At 40.0% G+C, this 22,895-nt stretch overlaps 1 protein-coding gene and 4 non-coding genes across 7 annotated transcripts in view; 2 read left to right on the top strand and 3 right to left on the bottom strand.

Moving 5' to 3' along the window:
* fchsd2 (FCH and double SH3 domains 2) overlaps positions 1 to 22,895 on the bottom strand; it is a 73,612-nt gene that overhangs the window by 42,962 nt on the left and 7,755 nt on the right. For all 3 annotated transcript variants that reach the window (XM_074679943.1, XM_074679942.1, XM_074679941.1), the window contains exon 3: positions 7,669 to 7,714. In XM_074679943.1, the coding sequence (XP_074536044.1) occupies positions 7,669 to 7,714 (46 nt within the window). The remainder of the gene's footprint in view (positions 1 to 7,668; positions 7,715 to 22,895) is intronic.
* Positions 10,642 to 10,714, top strand: trnam-cau (transfer RNA methionine (anticodon CAU)). Its single transcript has one exon. It is a non-coding gene; the product is annotated as a tRNA-Met (tRNA).
* On the bottom strand, positions 11,613 to 11,686 carry trnat-agu (transfer RNA threonine (anticodon AGU)). The gene has a single exon. It is a non-coding gene; the product is annotated as a tRNA-Thr (tRNA).
* trnat-agu (transfer RNA threonine (anticodon AGU)) lies at positions 13,011 to 13,084 on the bottom strand. Its single transcript has one exon. It is a non-coding gene; the product is annotated as a tRNA-Thr (tRNA).
* On the top strand, positions 14,968 to 15,041 carry trnat-agu (transfer RNA threonine (anticodon AGU)). Its single transcript has one exon. It is a non-coding gene; the product is annotated as a tRNA-Thr (tRNA).

Here is a 22,895-nt window from a genome sequence, read left to right on the forward strand (position 1 = left end):
TGTGTGTGTTAAGAGAAGTTAGCCCCTTTGACAGACCGTTAAAAAGTATAAAAAAGACGTTGAAAACTTTATATTGTTGATGTGTAAAGTTGTTCATTGTTGTATGTCCTTTGTGCTACTTCTGCTATTTTGTTGTTTTTTCTATTTTCTGAATAATTTATCAGTCCATGATAGACACTGAAAGTTGCTGAAGGTTAAACTATATTGTTGCAGCCATAAATGCAGCAATAAATTGTGGTAAGTCATGGACACATTATTCTTCATAGGAAAAACCAAAACAAACAAACACTTCCCTTCTGTTAAAAATCTTGTGTTGTTCGGCTCTTTGTTCATAAGCGTCTGCTGAATTAAACTGGAGAACTGTTTTTAGAGGTCAAAATAAGGTGACAAAGGTGCAACTCAATGGCCCCAGAGATATCTTCTACAGGACGTCCTGTTTTCTGTTTGCTGGCTTATCATTTTGCAGGAGCAAACGTTTTCAGGACCCAAAATGTGTGCTTCGTTCATTTCTCAAAAACTCTCCTCTGTTCATTCACTGTTCTGTCAGCAGCACAACAACTCTTCAGACTGTCGCCTTGTTACTTCAGCCTTTCATTTCCTCACCTTTCTTCCACTCACTTCTGTCCCCCGCATCTGGCTCACTCACTTTCACTCACTTTCTCTCAGCTGTGTAGTCTGATTTCTTCCAGCCTCCGTGCATCTGCCTTACTTTCTCGGCTTCCTCTTGGATCAATATACTTGATTTTCTCTCGCATCCCTTCCTGTCTGCACTCCTCTGCCCAGAAGCTTTTGGCCTCTTTAGTGTGTGTGTGTTGTTGTTGTCCTAGGATGTCTTTGACAACCACATCTGCAGAGTAAGCTGAAGTATAAGTGTCTGGATAAGTGAGAGGGCAGTGGCTGGAGGAAGAGGACGACAGAATGAGAGGAATTTTTCTAGAGCAACAATTGATGTGATGTTGAAAGAAAAAAAAGGCAATGTACTGAATTCAATATATGTGTGCATGTATTTTTTATTGGGGAGCGAGAGCACTGAGACAAAAGAAAAATCATCTCCATCTCCCTCTTGTTCTCAGACATCTTTTGCCTTCTATTAACCTCATCTGAATCAATGTAGATCCAACAGATGAGACAAATACATAATTAATAACTCAGCCATAATGGATGTGTGGGCAGCTGATGCAATGCGAAATTGGACTAATATAAGGAGGGGAAAAAGGGAAGGGAGAATATCAGTGATATCATGAAGTGTTCCTGTAATGCTCAGGCTGTATGTATGAGTGCAGTGAGTGTGGAGGGGAGGAAGCCGGCACTCAGCGTCAGCCACAGCAGGCTGGCCTTTTTGGGCAGTACAGTGAAGTGTGACCCCAGCCTGAAACTATTCCAGAAATGTTGATCGTGGGAGGAGAATACAGGACAAATAGCAAATACACACACACACACACACACACACTCACACACTAAGTATGGCACTTATGATTAAGGGATAGTAATTGCAGCTGACTCCTTGCACAGAGGGGACATCTGGTCTGACACAGTGAAAGGAGAAAAGGTTAAACGACAGCTTCTTCACTCTGTCTTTTGGCTCTGTCGTCCTCTCTTCCCCCGGCTCACTGTTCTTTCTCTCCGGCTCTGACAAATGCTCATGTCTTTTTTTCCTTTTCTCTGTCTCCCTGTTCTCCTGTCTCCTTCAGATTACACCCTCCCTCCGTCTCACTCTCGTCTTCCTCTTGCTTTCTTTTCTTCTTTCTGTCTCTCTGTTGGAGCACCTGATTGGCTGAATTTCTTTCTGTATCTCCAGAAGGGGGCCAACGAGAAACCTCCAGTGTTCAGCTACCTGAGCGTCTGGTGGAAAAAGAGACAAGAGCCAAGGGCAGACATGCCATGCTAACATGCTATTGTCATGAGAGTTAGCAGAGCAAATGTTTATCTGATGCTGAAACAATTCCCTTTCACTTTGCATCACAAGAAGAACGCACACATTCCAATGCACACATATACGGGATGCACACACCTACAATTAGGGGGGAATCCATTGTCCTAGTGAGTGAGGTGGGGGGGTGGGGGGGTTGCTAGGCAACCTCTATTTCTAAGGTGAACAAGACAGTGCTGAGGGAGAATAGTGAGAGATAGAAAAAACACAAGGCAGAGTGAGGGAGAGGAGAGATAATGGGAGTCTGAAACCAGAGGGGCTGACCACAGGAAGCTCAACCGTAATCATTCAAACCACATGTAAATGAAGATACACACACACACACACACACACACACACAAAATCAATCTTTTCTCACTCCCTCACTCTCTATCTTCTCATGTGTATTTATGATGAGGAAATCAAGGCTAAAAACAGGGCTGTTATGAAGACAGCAACACAGAGTGAATATTTTTATGTTAATACTGAGCCAAGAGCCTGATAGTTAATTTAAATCAATGTTTTTCATTAAGCCACAGCTCATGCTTTTGCCTTTTTTTAGAGTATGAATTCAAATGTGTGTCTTTGTTTGTGTCTTTGTGTGTGTATGTGAAGACAGCGTAAGCTGAGCTGCATACACACACAAAATAAATTGAACAGAAAAGTCTTCCTATGCAGTCTTTCACACTGCTGGCAGCAAGAGCTGTGGACACTCCTCAACTTAAACGCTTTGTAAGAGAGGTATGCTGACACAGCCCTCTACTGGGAAATGTATTTTGGTTTTGTGCGTCCTGACATCTCTGCAGACATTGTGAGGCGGATGCCTAATGGGTGAAAAATCGTAAAGAGGAAGCCATTCTTGCAGAGCATGTTTAGAAAAATAAACACTTGAAATTTTTCTCTCCTCGAGTATACGGATCACGTAGCTGATCTGCCTCAGCTTAAATTATTTTCTGTCTCAAGGGATCACTTGTTATTTTTCAGCCAACAATGGTTCAGCTCAACACAAATTCAATTGCAATGATTCAGAAAGTACAGTTCAAAAATATTCTGCTTGTACAAACCATCTCAAAGTAGATAGGACGAGTAATTGAAGCAACATTTATAGACCAAAAGAAGTGATGGAGTGATTTTAATAGTAATTACAATAATAATTAAAATTGATAGGGCATTTATAACATTTTTCTACACAGACACTTGAAGATGTTTTCAAGAAGAGTCACAGAGGGGTATGAATTCAAGCATTATAGGCTTTTTTAAAGGTAGCTTTTGGGTAGTAAACAAATGAAAAGACTCCTACATTCTACCCCAGATAGCCAACTAGGGATGCCCCGATAAAGATCTTTTGACTTCGGATCTGATCCGATTTTTTTTCATATGTTTTGCGAATATAGATCTGATACCGATACCTTTCTCCTATAAATCCCGTAACTTTACTCATTCACTTTACAAATGTTGCGCTGTTTTACTATCAATAATTTCCAAAGAGACGTAGTTCCACAGCGGACATGTTTGTAACGTGGTTTGATTTACAGCAGCCGTAAAGCGTGACAGTGCTGAAAACATGTGAAAACTGGATCTTTCCTGATCACGTAATGAAATCCCATACTATCCAATCCTCCAAAAATAGCCATAACGGGCACCGATACCGATCAGTGTATTGGATTTAGATATCCCTATTGGCAGCGGTATCATTGCTACCTTGTACTAGTTCAGAGCTCAAACCTTTAGATCCATCACCTCCCCTGTATCCACCTGCAAACCCCAGCTAGAGACAAAGATAATACTTTTAACTCTATTCTACTCAATTATATAATGTCCTGCTGCTTCGATACACACATACGCAATACACATACAATCTGTATTGTAATTTACTGTAGTACTCTACAAAATTTGCAGAAATATATGAAAAGCTGAAAAGTTGGATTAATAAGATGTTAGAACAGTGGTAATGTTCTAGAAGTTTTCAATACAGCAGTAACCAAAAGGCAAAGTCATGGACACCAAAAATGAGTCTTGTCTGAACTTCTGGTTAGCAGTCATTGACTACATTAACACATACACACCACATTCAATTAATTTTTATATACTGGTTAAAGTGTTGTTCTGAAAAATGTTCCTCAGAGTGCCAAGCTACTGGAATTTTCCCGTTTATATGTCAATCAGTATATTCCAAATAAACTGTGGTAGCAGTAGTAGCATCATGACAAGACATCATCCAGGGGCATTTCCATCAAATAGATGCTTGCTTTTGCGCTATACTGAGTAAAATTCCTATCCCTTCTTCATCAAAGTGTGACCAGAACTCTCTTCTTCTCATTCATCTCCCCAACCACAGCTTGTTGCAAACTCTTTTAAAAATATAACTGTTGCGGTGCTTTTGTCATCAATGTAATATATGATATTTAACTCTTGAATCGTTCTGAATAAGTTTGTCTCCTCCTCATCCCAAAAGTGTAAGGTCTTTTGCTTTCTTGCCACGTTGAACATGCGCATAATCTTTTTAATCCTTTAAGTAGATCACTTGGGACTAGGAGCATATTCTGAATAACACGTTTACATGACCCAATATTTGGACTGATACAGGCATATGCCAGGAGTCTTATTCGGGTTTTTAATAATTGGAAAATGAGCTTAATCTGGTTATGGCAATTGGAAAAAGGTGTTTACATACCTCCTACGCAATCAGAAAATTTTCATTATTCTGGTTAATACAGGAAACGTACATAAATGCACATGTAACTGTAGTCACTAAGGGCATAAAAAAAAGTTTGTAGCCTATTTCTGAAATATTTAAATCTCAGCTATCACCAACGACCAAGAGCTGGTTGTGGTTAACTTATCACTGTGTGGTGATGTAGAGTGCACATCAAATGCATGTAGTTTGTGCAGGCTCTGGATCCACATTCAGTCTTTACAAGTCCTTTGATGAGATGACAAATAGACTTTACAAATGTCTGGATTTGGTGACCTGTGGATTCTGTGTGGTGGCCTTGTGGGAGATCACATGAAGCAAAACACAGAATTCACACAGATACAAAATGCAGCTCATTCCTGCTTGTTTTTGTGGAGTCAGAGCCAAGATAACTTTCTCTTCAAAGAGTGACAGCTATGAAAAGACCATAAATTAATGTCCTCTTTTATTAGCATAGCTTTGTTTTCTTAAAGAGAGTTACACTATACAACTTTGACCATTGCTGCTCTCTGGCACACCAGAAAGAGCGGCAATGGTCATTGTGATTACAATCCACTGTCATAAAAACAAACATTTCCATAGTTTGCTGTATCTACATCTTTGCACAGCTGAAATCCAAAGTTGGGATGACATTGTCAGTTACAGCCTCTGGCGTTTCACATCATACTCTTTACTGGATATCAAAATTAAATAACATAGCCAGTTACGAATACTGTTAATTCACACAAAATCAGTTCGATGTTTTTATCATGTCTTCAGTACCAATGATGTTTTACACTAGTTTTTAAGACTGCATTCAGCTTTTAACATTCTGCTTCAGTCACCACCACAGAGATCAGGCCTCCTGGTACAGCCGTCGGACTTCTGAGACTAACATTTTGCATTCCACTGAAGCCCAGCCAGACTACTCAGATCATTCAGTGCTTCTCTCTGAGTAGAACTGCTGGTGGAGAAAATAAGAGATGGCTCAGGCTAAGAAATAGCTACATCGTCCACTTCTGGATGGATATAGGGCTTATTTACACGCAAAAAACCATTTTGCTGCCTCAGCTTTACAAGATCCACGAGTACTATTTGACGTTTCAGAAATCTGAAAACAGGAAGAAAAGATTACCTAGAAAAGACAGAAAGGAACACTAAAACATCTGTGAAAACCCAAACAGGAATAAGGGAAGTGAAACCAAATGTGGCCTGCAGCACATGTGAGAGTTTTCAAGCACTGGAGGGATGATTCACAAATAAAAGAACATGACCTCGTTTTTTTCAGAACATGAACTCAGGTGGTGAACAGTCATTTATAAATCACTGATAGTTGTTATTTTCATCGTAAATTATAGCAGAACATATGAGGGGCTAATGGATGTTGTTAATTTTGGTCAAATTTGGCTTCAAAGTGAGATACATGAAAACTTAAGTACCATGGTAAAATGCATCTAAAGCTAAGTTTGTCAAACTAAGAATGTATAACACCTTTTACTATGACAAAAAAACTCCAATATTTCATGAATTAATGCTTATGGATCACATCCTAAAATAGCATTTAAGGATTCTGACAACAGAGAAGGTGCTCTAAAAGCTTGAGAACATTCTAAGGACTTATAAATGGAATTTAATCACTTCTGCTTCATCAAGTCCTGGTATGAGGTCTCAGGAGAGGCAGAAATGGCTCTTTAAAGAAAAGTGGCAGTTTAGGGAAGACTTACAGATACTCAAATGTCTTTACCCTGCTTGGTTTAAGTAAAGTCTATGCCTGATGTGCTAAAAAGCTCAGTTTACTACACAGACTTTTACCCATTAATCTAATATTCCTATCTGAAACTTTGCTGTATGACAGGGATGTAAACAGGCACAGCTAAGATTTGAAAACAACTATTTAACTATTGGGTGTTAGTTAATTTGCTAGTTAAAGTCTGATTGCTAGTACTTGGGCTGTAGTATTTTAGAGTTTATTGGACACTGGCAGTGATCCTGCTGCAGAACACAACACAACACACAGCACTCTAACTTCATAGATAATTTAGAAATACTAACAGAATCTTTAAAAAGACCTTGTCAATTTACTAAAAAATGAGAGAATGGATTGTAAATTCAGTTTCTCTGTTGTTTTATTCAAGAAAAAGGCTTTCTTATAAAACAGTCAGTAGCAACAGGTGCTCTAATGACACTCACCATCCCCACAATCTGTTCCACCTATCTTACCTGAGTATCTAAACATTTTACCTGTCACCTGGTGTAAAACCATGAAACTATTCAACTAAGTCCTGTAAATTATTAAAAATATCACACATGAAATTAGACTGAATTCTCCATTCCAGTTTAAATGAATAACAGAAACAACAAATCACCTACTTCTTGGACGCACACAATCAGAACTAGACTCAAGACTTGATCACTGAGGACTGGACTCTCAACTCAGACTCTCCAGGCTTGTCAGTGCCTACTAAACCCACAACAATTTTAAATGAGTGTTTGTGAGTGGGTCAGCCCTAAAAAGCCTTGATTAAAATCTGCTGTCCAAAAAGGTGAACAGTAACAGGTATTAAATCACAGCCTTTCAGATTTGTCTCCTTTTTCATTTTTAACATCTGCAATCAAAGCCTTGTTTTTTAAACAGTTAAACTAAATACGAAATGATCCATCCCAGAGGTTGTAACGCACAAATCTGTAACTGTTGAAAAATGCAAATCAATAAACTTTCTTTAAACTCAGCATGAAAAAAATCCCATTCAGAGTGATTACAAATGATGGCTCATCGCTGGGATTATTCAAATTCTTTAGTAGCTAATCCAACCCTTAAAGTTACTCCTCTGGTTTGATGGAAGACTTAGCCTCAGACTAGGTTCATTTCTGCAAACTCAAAACTCCTGGATAAAAAACCATGAATTCAATCAGATCTCCCAAAAAGAAAAAAATGTTGCCTGTGAGTCAAACAAGTAGCACATCTGAGTAAAAAGTGTGTGGCGCTTTTCTGTGAGCATTGAAATGAAAGCCAATTTTTACTACAGGTTCTCAAGCTACATGCAGCAAAGCAAAGCAAATTCAGCAAGAGCCCATTCAGACTTACCTGTGCATAGTCCCTCTCCAGCTGCCCCTTCTTCAGACTGTAGCTCCTAAAGAGACAGACAAAGACAGGGGTGGTTTGAGTATCTGAAAGTCTGTCTTCATGTGATACCAAATAACAGTTATTATTCAAGCAGTAGCTAAAGAAAGTGACATGTTTCTGCCATTTTTTGCATGAAAGGACTACGAAAACACTTCTACACCATTTGCCGACAAAGTTGCGCATTGGGATGAAAAAGCAAAACTTTTATATTTGGTCTGTTTGACTCTCCCAATGCCCTTTTTCAAGGGTCACTTTATTTTCTGACAGTGTTCTACAGTAAAACCTCCCACAAACTGCAAGCCCCTTATAAACATTCTCCTGGTTGCAGGGACAGTGGTGGCTCTTATCACCACACAGGAATGTGCAGAATGACAAACACAACATTAGGTACATGATCACACAGACAGATAAAACACTGGTACTGTCTGCAGAGTGAGACGAGCAGAGGCAAGAGAGCGGATGACCTCATTGAGACAAAACGTTCAAGTAGTATTTTTTTAATTATCGTATGATGTTGAAATACTAGTAATGGTCGTCAATATTAACAAGAATTTGTATTCTAAATGACTCCAGCTCAAGCAGCTTTGATCTCTGGATCTTCCATCAAATTAAAAGAAAGTGAAAGTTACGCCGAGCACATCCCAGTCACAGCTGATTCCTTCACTATCATGGGAAATACCAGAGGCAGTACAGAAACAGGAAGACAAACTGTGAGCACTTGAATGAGTTATAAACGGTCTTAAAATCCAAACATCCTATTCCACAGAGAAACTTCTTAAATTCTTCAATAGATGTCCTTGAATATATCAAATGTTGTTTAAGTTTCCTCTAAGATTTTGATGTAAATATTAAAGAATTCCACCAAAATAGAGCACATGAAGGGATGAGTGGTATAAAACTGCCAGGTTCAGTCACTTCAACTAACTAAGGCAGAGTGTCCTATCACTGACCTTTTGAAAATCCTTGTCATAGGTTAACTTTGAGACCATAGCCAGAGATTCACATTTGTGCTGGTGGGTGCTTAAAATGTACACAACTGCCACTTTAATAAAGCATCTTAAGTGGGTCTTAAAGCACATTGTGTTATTCAAAAGCATCTTAAGTGCACAGACCAGCATGTGGACAACACAGCAGCAACTGGCATAAATGCAAACACCCACACAGTCAAGCTGTCCCGCAAACTTTAAGCATGACACCGACAAGTTTTTTTCTTCTTCTTATACTATTTTGTCAATGCAACAGGCTCTAGTAGACAGAGAGAATACAGTTTAGGCTATAAAAAAAGAATCTAAAAACCGGATCCCCAGAAACTGGATAGATAAACAATGCACTGTACTTAAAGCCATCAAGAATGGAGCTGTCTGCGGTTCTGAAAGTTAATGTTGTAAACCAAAGCCGCGTTTCCAACAAGCAGTCCAGTTCAATTCAGTACGGTTTGGCACAGTTCGGTACAGTTAACCCTGATCCCGTTTGCATTTCCACAGCAAAACTGTGCCCTCTCGTGGTAGGCGGCGTGTAGCCTGATGCCGAAGGGCACAGCTGTTAAACAACAGCGTGACGCCGTAGCAGAGCAACACAGTTAACCCCGCAATTAAATCCAACAAACAACAAAAAGCGCGACACAGTAAACAAAGAGCATAGATGAAAGACATGCAGCATTTTGTCATCTCTGTGATTGGCATGTAGCTCTTTGATACAAAGTGCAATCAAGCTTGGTTTCTGAGAAGGCTGTGTGCTGACAAGAGAAATGCAGCTGCTGTCGGGGTAAGTGACGATATTTTTGACCAATCAACGGTCTGCAGTGTTGTAGCTCCACCCTCCGAGAGCGGATCGGTTCAGTCTGGCACCCATATATAAGGGTCCCAAAAAGTGGGACAGCTTGTCTCAGTTATTTGAGGATCTGTCCCAGAATAAGTCAGTGGAAACAGCACAAAACGCGCACCATCCCGAGAAGAACCAGTTATCAACATCTGGTGCTAGGGCCCAGAAACACCCAAAGAATCAGCGCCTTTGTTTGAAACCCAACAGAGAAATGAAATCAGCACATCAACACATCATGATGGGTAGCAGGACTGATACACTGATAAATTAAAAGTGGGTATTATGCCATCTCATATTTTAAACATGGGTATAAAGTAACAATGCAGGATGTCTTTACTAAAGGTCTGCTGATTTTTAAACCACCACATATTCAATTGTTGTAGATATCCTTGAATCTGTTAGACAGTTCAAACCAGTTTGTTCTAAAAATAGCACAAGATCCTTATAAGATCATCACGTCACTCGCTGAAATATTGAAGTCATCACATATCAATCTCACAATTGGTTCATAATTTGAAGAAAGAATTGGCCTCAAACATCAAGGTCTGCCAACAGGTCTGCCCCCAACAGGCCTCCAGTAGGCTGGCCAATCAGAGGGAAGGGTTATTTCTGAGCCTTAAAGAAAAGCCCTAAAAAGAAAGCTAAAACAGAGAGTTTCAGACACAGACTGAAGTATTTATTATACGTTTTCATAAACTGATAAAGCCTACGGAAAAATCTTTGAGGAAAGAGAAACACTGGTAAAAGAAAGACTTTAATTGTATACAGCTTAGTAACTGAAAATTTTGATTGTTTGAAAGTCATTATTGGGCTAAAAATCTTTCTCTTCTCCTAGACTGACCATTCTGTGTTTAAGAATTAAAAGGGAGTCATGGAGAAGTCAAGAACTTAAAACCAGTTGCTTACATTCTGCACTGATCAATCTGTTAATGATCTACTGCTAGAGGCAGGAGCATGTGTTGAGTGCAGGAGTATAAACCAGTCCACTCCACCCATGTCCATGTCAGCTGAAATACTACAAAGCTACCTCTGCTGATAGCTCAGATGAGTCCACCCCCTCTCTTCAGCACTGAGTCTGCAATCGACATTGTGCTCAGTCAGCCTGCTGCACAGGCCTCGTTGGCGCAGTAGGCAGTGCGTCAGTCTCATAATCTGAAGGTCGTGAGTTCGAGCCTCACACGGGGCAGTGTGTTTTGAAGTGAGCAACCATTGTCCACTGTGGAGACTCTTTGGAGTAAAACTGACAACCTGATGAAAGGGGAAAAGGCATGTTTGTCTATCTGCTGGCCTAATCTGAGTTAACAAACTTGTGAATGGACAACAAGACACACCACCTTTAATATGTAGTTGTCACACCATTATCCCAGAGATTTGATAATGGTACCAAAATACAACACTCCTGTGATCTCGCAGATCAAAGACAGTTCACAATAAAACATGACACTCGTGATCACAGACGTTGGCATGCATGAAAGTGTGTCTCTTGACTCAGAATATAAAAGCCTTCTTTCTTTCTGTTAGACAGATGCTTGTGCTCAGCTCCAAAGTTAACTTAATGGACAGTGACAGCTGCTTTTGGTCTTCATGTCAGCATAGTGCGGTGGTGAGCCTGTAACAACACATGGAGTGCAACAACATTGCACAATAAAGAGGAGTGACTGTGACAAACAGATGTAAAAATATTCTGCCACTAGTCTGCTTTTTTAATACTAATAATGGCCAGGTTTCATTTATCATAGGCTGAACCACCAGTATCCACTTTCTAAATCTAAATGTTAGCCTTACACAGAGACCACTACTGAGCTGGGCAACTCACCTACAATGAACCAGCATCTGACCTCTGAGAAACTTAGTGTGAGGGCTGTACCATCCATCCAAACCTTACTGTTTAGAAACAATGAAATTATGACAAGTGTAACAACCACCAAGGAGCTATTTGATTGTGAAAAAGCTTCAAATAGCAGTTGTAGTTGCTCTAGCAAATTGCTACAAGATGTATCGTTTCATGAGTAGTTTCTTTAATGATCTGAAAGCCTTAAAAAATGAAAATAATAATAATTTCTTGCCCATTAATGAATATAAAAAGGCACTGCTGGGATTCGAACCCAGGATCTCCTGTTTACTAGACAGGCGCTTTAACCAACTAAGCCACAGCGCCACATTCAAGTGCCACGGATTACAGGTTTTTGATCATACGGTTTATCATTAATCTGTCAAATCGTCAAATGTAAACATAGAGACTCAGACAGGTAAGACAGGTGTACTTTCTCCACCTTCATTACCGTAAGAAAACAGCAGGACATGTAAACACCCAATAAGGTGTCACAAAAATAGATACATATGCACGCACAAACACACACACGTCACTGTCCCGCACTGTTTGCTCTGTGGTGCAGACAGGGTGGAACAGTGTAGTCCAGCTTGTTAAACAGGCTCCTGTTGGGCCAGGAATAATAAGAGTTCAGTCAGGAACACTTAAGTCATAGATCTGAACCATTTATTGCCAAACAGAAATACAGTTTTAGCTGGTGTTATAGCTCTGCTTTCCAGAGTATTTCCTGGGTTAGCCAAGCAGCCTGCTTAGGCTTTCCAGGGAGTGCATTACAAAACCCCCAAATGGGTAATCAAATACATACAGATTTCACAGGACACATACATGGGGACTTCAGAGGATGCTATGGTGGAGGAAGCTATACTTCAAGGCAGCTGTAAAGAGTGGGTAGCATAGGAGTAGTATGGATAAGTGAGAGTGGAAACATTTTTAAATACACTGCCTTATCCCTAAGGTGTGATTGGTTAAGTGTGGTAGGGAATAGTGATTCAATCATCAGCATGTCAGCTGTTAGCAGCTAGATGTATGACATCTGTGTCCTGTATGAACTTGCGCAAACTTCATTTATTAACCAGTGAAGTCTGGTTAATTCAGTGTTAATGAGATTAATTTAAAGAATTAATTTCAATCAGTGGCCCCACCAATGACCCAAATCAAGGAAAATGTTCAACTTCTCCAATTTATTTAGAAAAAAAAAAAGAATAAATAAAAAAGGTTTTTTCTTAAATTGTTTGCTGCCCAAAGGCCCTTGATCCACTGAAAAAAGGTCCACCACCCACTATTGGGTCACAACCCAGCAGTAAAGAATCACTGGTTCAGATGAACGCTTTTATATCATTAATGACACTCTCACGTGCTTTGCCAGTTGTGATCATGTGTGCTTAATGTTACATCTGTGATTCTATATACTTTTAAGAACTGATGATTTCACAGCTACACAAATGTGTAAAAAAATTAGATACAGACATGAGTGACAATCTTTGTTTATTTGAAACAAAAAGGCCTAGTGAAGAAAACTTCATGCTACTGAAATAAAAAAGGAATGCCCTTATTGTATGGTGGTAACTTTGAAGCCCTTTCATGTGAGGTTGCAGTTTTCAGGTTGAGGATACCTTCCATGACTGGACAGGTGTGAATGCTTTCTATGAAAAGGCACTGCTGGGATTCGAACCCAGGATCTCCTGTTTACTAGACAGGCGCTTTAACCAACTAAGCCACAGCGCCACATGCTTCTGAAAATTTTACTAGCATTTTTCCCAAATTATGTATTCAGTGTATTGCCAGTTACTGAAGAAACAAAGGCTTTTGAAGGAGTGAATCCTGGATTTCAACTTGGTTGAAACCTCTTTGGTTCTGGCCTTACAGCATGTCACTTAAGGGGCCGTTTACACGACAATGGTTTTAGGGTGAAACGCAAACGTTTTGTTGCGTTTCAGCCTCGTGTTTACACGGAAACGGCGTTTCAGCCGACCTAAAATGCAAACTTTTGAAAATGCCCTCCAGAGTGGGATTTTTCTGAAACGCTCCCAACGCCATTGCAGTGTAGACAGTAAGCTGGCGTTTTCAGTGGAAACGCTGACGTCACGCTCCGCCTCGTGCGCGCATACAACAGTACTGTTGTTACGATCCTCGTGAACTACCGTCTTGTGCTTGTGCTGCTCAATCTGCTGTATCTGCTGACTGTCTTTCAACAAAATGTGCATCTTTTGCTCCACTTTTTAACTTAGTATTCCCCAATACACCAGATGACCAGCTCAACTCTACTTCGGTGGAAATCTCCCAAAAGCGGCTTCTGGACAAGACAGTTTTAGCACCACATACAGGCCTGGCATGCTTACTACAGCATTTTCAGTCCATCAGCGTTTCTGTGTAATCGCAGATTTTTTTTCACGGCTTTTTAGCGTTTTCAGATGAAACGTTGCCTTGTAAACGGGGCCTAAAACTGTCCTTCCTGATTCAGACACTGAGACACTGTCTTTGTTCATTTAGATTAGCTGCCAAACTGCTGCCCAACGCTTATGTGTCAGTATAGCCAAGCACCCTGAGTTCACCCTGCCTTGTAAACCTGATGGTAAAATGATGAAATAAAGTATGGTATATTGATGTGGAACAGAAGCAACACTTAGGCTGAAATACACCAGACGTCTGCGATCTGGCTCTGCTAAGTCACAGCACGGGATCAGACAGGTTTCCAGCGTAAACTGGATCTGTTCCATTGTAGTCTGGCTGCATGTCTGGTCCAGCAGGTTGCTGGTAATACGCAACAATCTTATTTTTTCTGGATGCTGAAGCTGTGACGCATCAGTTCACTGTAGGGAAGATTGAGCGGGACAGGAAGTAGTGCACAGGACCTACCTAAAAAGAGCCTGTGACTTTTAAAATGAAACAAACCATGTCCAAACCAGATGGTATTAAGCTTGACTACAACAACTAATGGACATGATGAGCGGAGCGGAGCCAGGCCAGGCATAAATAGGTTTGAGGTTTTACAGCCCATCGTGAATGATGAAGCAAGGCTTATCAATGGATCGGGAAGCACAAGTACTCCTCGATCTTACGACTCTAGCTGTTTGCCAGCCATGGTTGGTGCTCCACCAGTCTTGCTGGACTGAACATGCATCCTGGGTAACTCTACAAGGACATACAGTTTTTAAAAAAAGCAAAGACAAACACAGGATAGTCTGTTACCTTAGCATTAGCAGCTCTGTGGGGTTTTACTACCTCAGTTATCCATGGCATGTTTTGTTGTTTAGTTGAAGCTAGCTGGACTGAGTTAAATGGAATTTATACTCTCAAAACATATTTTAGCAATCATTTTTTACTATTCATTGCCACTAAAACGCAAGAAAAGTATGCAGCTTTACTTTCTTTTCTCTTTAGCAAATATTACCTCTGCAAACCTGACAAACAGATCGGGACTCGGTATGGGCAGATGTTCATGGCAAAGACGAGTGGTTACTTCATGAATTCAAATAAAGACTTGCTGTTTCTAAAGTCTTGTTTACCCATTTCAAATTTCTATCATTATGCACAACACAGAAAAAAAAGAGAGCGAAAGAAGAGAGAAAAATGTGCGAAAAATGCTGGTAAAATTACTTAGAGTATGTGGCGCTGTGGCTTAGTTGGTTAAAGTGCCTGTCTAGTAAACAGGAGATCCTGGGTTCGAATCCCAGCAGTGCCTTTTCAGAGAAGGATCACAGATTATCAAGGCAACACTAGTTCAATAATAGATTAAGACAGACAAACATCAAGCTTAACTGGAGTACTTGGACACATCTAAGCTTTGCACAACATTGCCGCATTTCCACCAGGCATTCTGGATCTGTTAAGTGCGGTTTGGCACAGTTTGGGGTAAGTGACGATTCTTACGACCAATCAACGGTCTGCAGAGTTGTTGCTCCAACTTGCGAGAGCAGATTGGTTCAGTCTGCCACCCATACGAAAGGGTCCCAAAAAGTGGGCTAGTCTCGGTTATTTGGGGATGTGACCCGGGATACGTCAGTGAAAATGCTAGAAAATGCATGCCGTACCAAGATGAACTGAACCGGTTTGCTTGGTGGAAACGCGGCCTATTACAAAGGAGCCAAGGTCTTGCATGTAAAAGGTGTGTCGGGACCGACCTCTTCCAAAACAACTTTAGGGAGTTATTAATTAAGCATGGCATCAAACCTACAGCAGAAGATAAGCCATGTCTCAGAGTGTTAGCAAGCAAGGTACAAGTCAGAGTTTCTGTCCTGGTCCCTAAAAAGTGTGTTCTAAGAAAGAAAATTCACATTAATCAGTATTACTGTCACTGGGTTGATCTGACTGACTGAAGTCCTTGTTCTGACTTTTCAAATCTGCATGTTGACCCTGAAGGGGATAGGTCAAGCATTCCCTCTTCCCCTTGAAATCTCTGCTGCATTATTAATACTAGAGTCTATTTGTTGCAAGTGCAAGAGCTCAGCACAGGTTATGCACTGGGGTTGATTCTTTTTTTCTTTTAACTCAGCTGTTGATAAGATATTAAAGATGGAAGTTTGCCCAACCAGCTGAGGCCTTACATGTAAAAATGCATATCCAATAGCTGCTGGATACATCTAGAACAAATTTATGTTGTGGCCTTTGTTGTATGTTCTTGTCCTTTCTTTCTCCATTAGCCCCCCTCTCTCTCATCTGTGTCTCATTATCTGTTTCTCCAACCGGTACATATGTCTGTCATGTGTGTTTCTAAAGTGCACATGTATCAGCAACGGCTGCATCAGTCGGTGTACAGGAGACAGAAACTAGCCATATGAGTGTGTGTCTGACAGGAAATACATTAGTGCTTTGCTTGAGAGTGTGGAAACCAATAGCATTGTGTGTGTGTGTGTGTGTGTGTGTGTGTGTGTGTGTGTGTGTGTGTGTGTGTGTGTGTGTGTGTGTGTGTGTGTGTGTGTGTGTGTGTGTGTGTGTTTATGGAGACGTGGAGAGGGAATGATCAAACGTGGGAAAACAGCTGAGATCAATGGTTTATAGGACGCAGGCTGAGATCAGTGACAAGAGGATAAGCTACATGAGTCACAGACAGGGACGGAGGCGGAGGAGGGTGCTCGTGTCTTCACACTGTGTGATCTCAACAAGACATAAAAAAGCACGTTCTCCTTTATTTTTCTATGCCAAGACAAAGCAGGCAGAAATATTTATATCTTGCAAAGCTAGCAGCAAAAATGAATAAAAAATATAATCATCAAGTCATAAGAAAATCCTTAATGGGGCTCAATACTTTTCACCTCTACTGTGGTCTCAAAATATGAGGCAAAGCTGAAGTGCTCAAATTTGCAGTTGATCAAGTGTCCACTTGAGGCTGGCTTGAGAAGTACTGGAAATCACTAACACTCCAAGTAAAAAAAAAAAAAAATTTCACAGCAGAGTTAAACATATTTTCAGCTTGGTACAAAAAAGGCACCCATCTGAATATATAATCTCTGATATCACAAACTGTACCACGGTTCATGTTCTTTTTCTAGCTCAGCTTAATTTATGAGATATTTCGGATGCAAATTCGCCCAATCAGAGGCACAGCTCGGCTGATTGACAGGTGGGCACCCTATAGCTGTTAGTGTGGAGAGCCAAAGCCCGACCCATTTCCAATATGGCCCCTGTCGACGATTTGCTTCAAAACTCTGTCAGACAACTGACGGGTGATGTAACAGACTATGTCCATTTATTATTTGGTCCAACAGTAAGAAATAAATCCCAACATCTTGGATGATCAAAGAAGTCTTTGTGGAGACCTTGGGACAGTGTTCAAACAACCTGAGTTCCAGTGATAGATGTTTTCTGTGACAATTCAATCATTTTTAAGAATAGTCTGTCTCATGAAAAACAGCAGATTGTTAGAGGTTGGTATTATATTCTGGTATTTAACAGACTGCAAACAGACAATAAGAATCCAAAATTTAAAACTAAATGTTGCAGGGAATTAACTTTACTGTTGCTGTTTCATCCCAACTCAAATAGGTTAGGATGAGACAGCTTTTTTTAATAATGGCACCCACCAATGATAGGCCTCAAAACTCTGCATCAGACCTTATTTAACATTATTGTAAAACATTGTAAAACTTATGTTTCAAAAATTAAACTTTGACTATTGTTTCAAACTAAGCTTATAAAGCCCATCTATTCCTTTTATCTTCATAACCTAGGGGACAGTGTAGAGATTCAAAAACAGTCCCCTCAGCATTGTACACTTTAAATACTTAATACAACTGAGCTTTGAATAGGACTTTGGACTGATGGACCTTGGTGTTTTTCACTGGATCATGTAATGTTAACAGAAAGCTTTGAAAGATATTACTGACCTGCTTTAATCTGATTTGTGTTAGTTCTGTAATAATTGTCCATCTAAACATCACTTGTTGTTTAAACAAATAAAGCGCATCATTCAGAGCTTTCTCTATTCGGTGACACTTTGACACATGTTCCAGCATGTTTTACATTTTAAAATAAAAAATAAAAATTAGTAGGTTAGGATGCATTATTGCTTTTGTCTTGTTCAGGAGGGAGAAAAAACTGCCACCCTCTCAATCATGTCATCCCCTCAGGATTCACTGTTACTTGTTGTCCTCCTGTGGTTATGAATATCAGCAGAGGTTGTCTGTGCTGTCATTCCCCTGAATACATGGACTGCCTAATTATATTAGAGGGCTGTGAATCAGCATTGCATTAATTTGAGTCTTTTTCCCCAATGGGTCCTTGATTTTCTGTTCTGCCTCTCCCTAAATTACGGAGGCTGCAGTGAAAAGCATTAATGAGGACTGTGATAGCATTTTGAGTTCAAACTGAGGATGCTAATCTAGCTACTCAGCATGGAGACCCATTAGGTTTTAATGATATCTGCAGATAATTCCTAGGATTTGCTCAATAAATTTGAGTGAAACACAGATTTCATTTATCCTGAGCAAATGTGCAGCACAAAGCACAGTCGTTTGGGGAGGGCTGGTGGGGGATTAAAATCACAGCTCATATCAAGGCCTCGCTTGTGGTCCAGTCAAAAAGGTCACTAAAATTGCATTTTGTGTGGTATCATTACGATATCATTAAGTTTTATTTACATATCAAACCAGCATCACCCAATATAGCCTGATATGGAAATGATACTTAAAGCTCTGATATAAAGTTAACGGCATCTTATCCACCGAAAGGAAGAGAAGGCAGGTTTAGTTATAATTCCCACTCTTGCCTGTTTCCATGGTTAGCGCTGGTTGATGTGCGAATGTGTGTGTAGTAGTTAAAGCAGACATAAGGGTATGGGGGATTTAGCTGGATTGAGGACACCAAGTTGACTCCCTGACTCCACCAACTCGTCACCGTTTTCTCCTCTCTCTCTTTCTCTTATCCCCTCTCCTAAGACTAGAGCAGCTAAAACGCAGTCGTAGAGGATTAAAACACTGCCCTTTCTCTTTCTTTCTGAGTCTCTGTCTTATTTCTTCTTCACTTTAAATTTTTCTTTTTCTACATGTACCCTTTAGCAACTAAAAGCACATAAATTGTGTAGCTTGACACTTATGTATGTGCATGTATGTTTGAGTGTGTGGCTTGATTAAAGCCAGCCTGTGGATTAATTAGGGTAAATAACCTTAAAGGAGATTTGGGGATTTAAAAGTTAAAATTTACTGTAGGCTACAAGCTGGAAAATGTGCCGCTCGGCTGTGTGTGTTTCATTGAATGGTCACACTGACTTCTTCTGTTGGGACCGACCTCTTCCAAAACAACTTTTGGGAGTTATTGATTAAGCGTGGCATCAGAACTTCAGCAGAAGATAAGCCATGTCTCAGAGTGTCAGCAAGCAAGGTACAAGTTAGAGTTTCTGTCCTGGTCCCTAAAAAGTGTGTTCTTAGAAAGAAAATTCATATTAATCAGTATTACTGTCACTGGCTTTGTCTAACGCTCTACTAAAGTCCATTTTCTGACTTTTCAAATCTGCATGTTGACCCCGCAGGGGATAGGTCAAGGACTCCTTCTTCCTCTGGAAATCTCTGCTGCATTATTAATACTTTAGTTGCAAGTGCAAAAGCTCAGCGTAGGTTCGTTTCAACCGGGAGGTCCAGGAGCCTTTGGTCCCTGTTCAAACATTCTCAGTGTTTGCCCAGTCTGTTTGTCTGCTTTTGGGCAAGGCAGCAGATTGGGAAAGATCACACAAGTCAATTTTATAATATTTTTATAATTATTCCCCAGAATTTAATTGAGACCCTGGTTCCTCTGGTAAAAGCACAGAGTTCCTGTGGTCGGGAAAAACACCTGTTCCCTTTTTAGGGGTTTAGGGGTGAGTCATGGCTGCATCTAGCAGCAATGTTTGATCTTGTACAGATTTTTTTCAAGGTTATAAGTAAATATTCATATTGTCTGTATGTCAACAATGAAAATGTCTTCAGGTCTTAAGGTCTGTGAAAAAAAAACAAATGAATGAGTTTTTTTAAATGTATGAGAGAAAAGTATCAAATCCTTAAATTGAAAACTAGGGGTTATTGAGTAAATTGCTGACAGTTGCATCCTTTTTGACCAAAAACAGTTTATTAGATGGCCAAAGGTTCAAGCCCCATGTCTTTGTTGTGATGGCATTTTCAAGACAAGAGTAAAGTAAAACTCAAGTTTTATATTGGCATGAGCCTGTCATCAACAGCCAGACTCCTTCTTTTCTTAAACAACCTCTTGGCGAAATGAATCACACATCTCTTGTGTTGATAATGGGCTGCACATTTCCTACAAACTGCCCTGGATAACTACGTAAAGCTTTAATGACAACTTAAAAAAAAAAAAAAAACACCCATTATCTTCCTGGATACTTCTAATGTTAGCCACATCACAGAAAATCATTTTGCCCTTTTAACAAATCAATAATTTTGGTAGCAGAAGACAGGACAGGTGACAGTTTGGCCAGGTGCTGTGTTGCAGTACCTCAGGTAAACACTGTTGATCAGTCAGATGCTTCTGGCATCAGGAACACCGATCTGTTAACAAGCGCATTAAACAGACATTTTATTCCCTAAGCTGGCTGCACAATAAATTGAACATTGATCATGATTTCGGCTTTTTAGCAACTGTATAAGCATGACTGAGGTTGGGAATGTGCACTCCGCCCACATAAGTACATCAAATCAAGCACTCCCTGAAACAGCCGCTCCCCTAGGGGGCAATCAAGAGGATTTGGCCTGCAGCGGCAGTTAAAGTGGAAGAGTAAACAACAGAGAGGAAGGAAGAGGGGAAAAAAGTCTGAAACAGGAGAAAAATGGTGCATTCACAAAGTCAAAAACTTTACCCTCTTTGTCTCATCCCAACCACTTTACCTTGACCTTGATGGACAACGTCACAGGGTCAAGAAAATGTGTATTTTACAAGCTGGGAAACAACAGCAGAAAGATTCAAACTGCTTACAGGGCAGATGTTTCTCATGTCATGTGAGACCCCTGTGCAAAATATTCACAGTCATTCTAAATGGATTTCTGATCCCTGATTTTGACTGTATATTTCAGTTCTTTGTTACAAAATTTCCTCCTTTTTACTGTTCATGTTAGGTGGAAAACAACCCTATATGGGTATATGGCTGTCTTTCTGTAACGTGTAAAGCACTGTGAACTGCAAATCAAAATGTTTTATGATCAAGGATCAGTGTTCAATAAATCTTTCTGATTTATCATGTGCAAATGACATAATTTCTCTAGAGGCATCATTACCCTCGTAAAACAGCAAAATCCACACTTTATCTTATCAGTGGTTAGACTTTAACTGCACTAATGTGTATAACATGAACGTTAATAAATGGTTAAAAATACACTAGAACTAGACAAGGTATCTTGAGGTAAAGTGAAATGGAAAAGTGGAAATGATGGTTCACTGCAGTTAAGATTTCTTTAAATCGTCTGCTGTTTTATTTATCCTTGTCTCCATGCATCACTTTAAAGACGAGGTGTTGTCCTTTTTATGATTCATCCTGTCTCTCTGGTACCCCCATAGTAGCTTTACAAGATTCACAGCTCAAAGAATATCTCTCTATTTTTCTTGTACTGCTGTTTCAGAAAACTGCTATGTCAGCAATGGCTGATAAAGTTTGTTTAGCTGATTTTTCTTTAAGGTTTTCCCCTCCACAAACTCTCTTTCCTCTGATTGGCCAGTTTTTTGGAGGCCTGTTAGGAGCAGAGGTATGGGTAGACATTAGTGTTTGAGGCCCACCCGTGTAACGTTTCATGAACCACTTTGGTGATCCTGGTGTGATGACCTAGAGCTGAACAATTAATCTAATTGAAACCAACATCGAAATGTAATAAACTGCAATTTTCAAATCCCAAAGGCTGCAATTAATTAAAAAAAAATAAGTCAATATGCAAAAAAAAGAACTCTAAGCAACAGAGATCCATACAGTAGGATGATTGTGTTGCGAAAAGAGCCATACCCCTTGTTCCGTTTATTCTGTATGGTTTGTGACTCTTACTGACAACTGGAGGTCAGTAAAATTTCACAGAGTTCCTTTTTTTTCAATTAAAAAGTGCAAGAAAGAATTGTTAATATGTTCACAGTTTCCTTTGTCATGTTGGTCGTACTATAGAATGATGTATTGCTTGTGTCTCGTGAATAATGCAGAAGATAAATGTCCCCTCCAAGGGGCAACATCCAGTCAGTAAAAATAAAGCCTATGCAGGAGTGCTAAAAGTTGCTGTTCATCGAGAATCCGCTTGAGGCTGGCTGCAGAAAGACCCAAAGTTACGTACACACCCAGCTTAAAAAAAAAAAACGGACTTTGACGGCATTAAAAAGCATATTCACAGCCTGGTTCAAAAAACGGCTTGGGTCTGAAACACTGATTTCACTATCAACACACACTGTGGGGTGAGTGAATTTTTTTCTAACTCGGAGGTTTAGAAGTTATTATGATTGTTTGTTTGTCCAATCAGAGGCACAGCTCAGATCACGTGACTGCCGGGCGCCCTGTAGCTGTTTGAAAAGAAACTCACAACCCGTGTCACATTAAATGTGGCTACATCTGCGGATTGGCTTCATTTCATGGTTTCAGAAACAGACAGGTGATGTCGTGGCTGCTATGTCTATGTTTTATATAGTCTATGGTCCCCTCCCAAAAATTGCATGCTGAATCACGATTGCAAAATTGGTCCAAAAACTGCTTGTCCCTGACTGATTGGGGTGACTTGGATTGGGTGCAAGTGATGTTAAGTTAATAGGAATTGTGCTGAGAGTGCATGAACCTATTTCATTACTACTCTGTACGTATCTAGTGGAAGGGCAGACAGAAATCATCAGCGAAATTAAATCTAACTCGGCCAACACTGTAGACATTGAAGCCGATAGAAAATGAATGAGCAAAAGATATACCATTCCAGAAAGCAACTCTTTAAAGTGGCAGTTCCATCATTTTGTTTTTTTGTTTTTTTTGCACTAGTGTTAGGCAAAATCTGTACAAGATGCATGTAGCACAACAACAGAACTGGAACATTTCTTCTGTTTGCTGAAAAGGTAAAATAAAGAAAAAACTTTTCCTGCTTCAAGCAATTCTACTTTTGGT

The sequence above is a fragment of the Halichoeres trimaculatus genome, unplaced genomic scaffold (genome assembly GCF_033239565.1).
Source record: "Halichoeres trimaculatus isolate MK-OKI-2021-1 unplaced genomic scaffold, fHalTri1.1 fHalTri1_scaffold_9, whole genome shotgun sequence".
In the NCBI taxonomy this organism is placed as follows: Eukaryota; Metazoa; Chordata; class Actinopteri; order Labriformes; family Labridae; genus Halichoeres; species Halichoeres trimaculatus.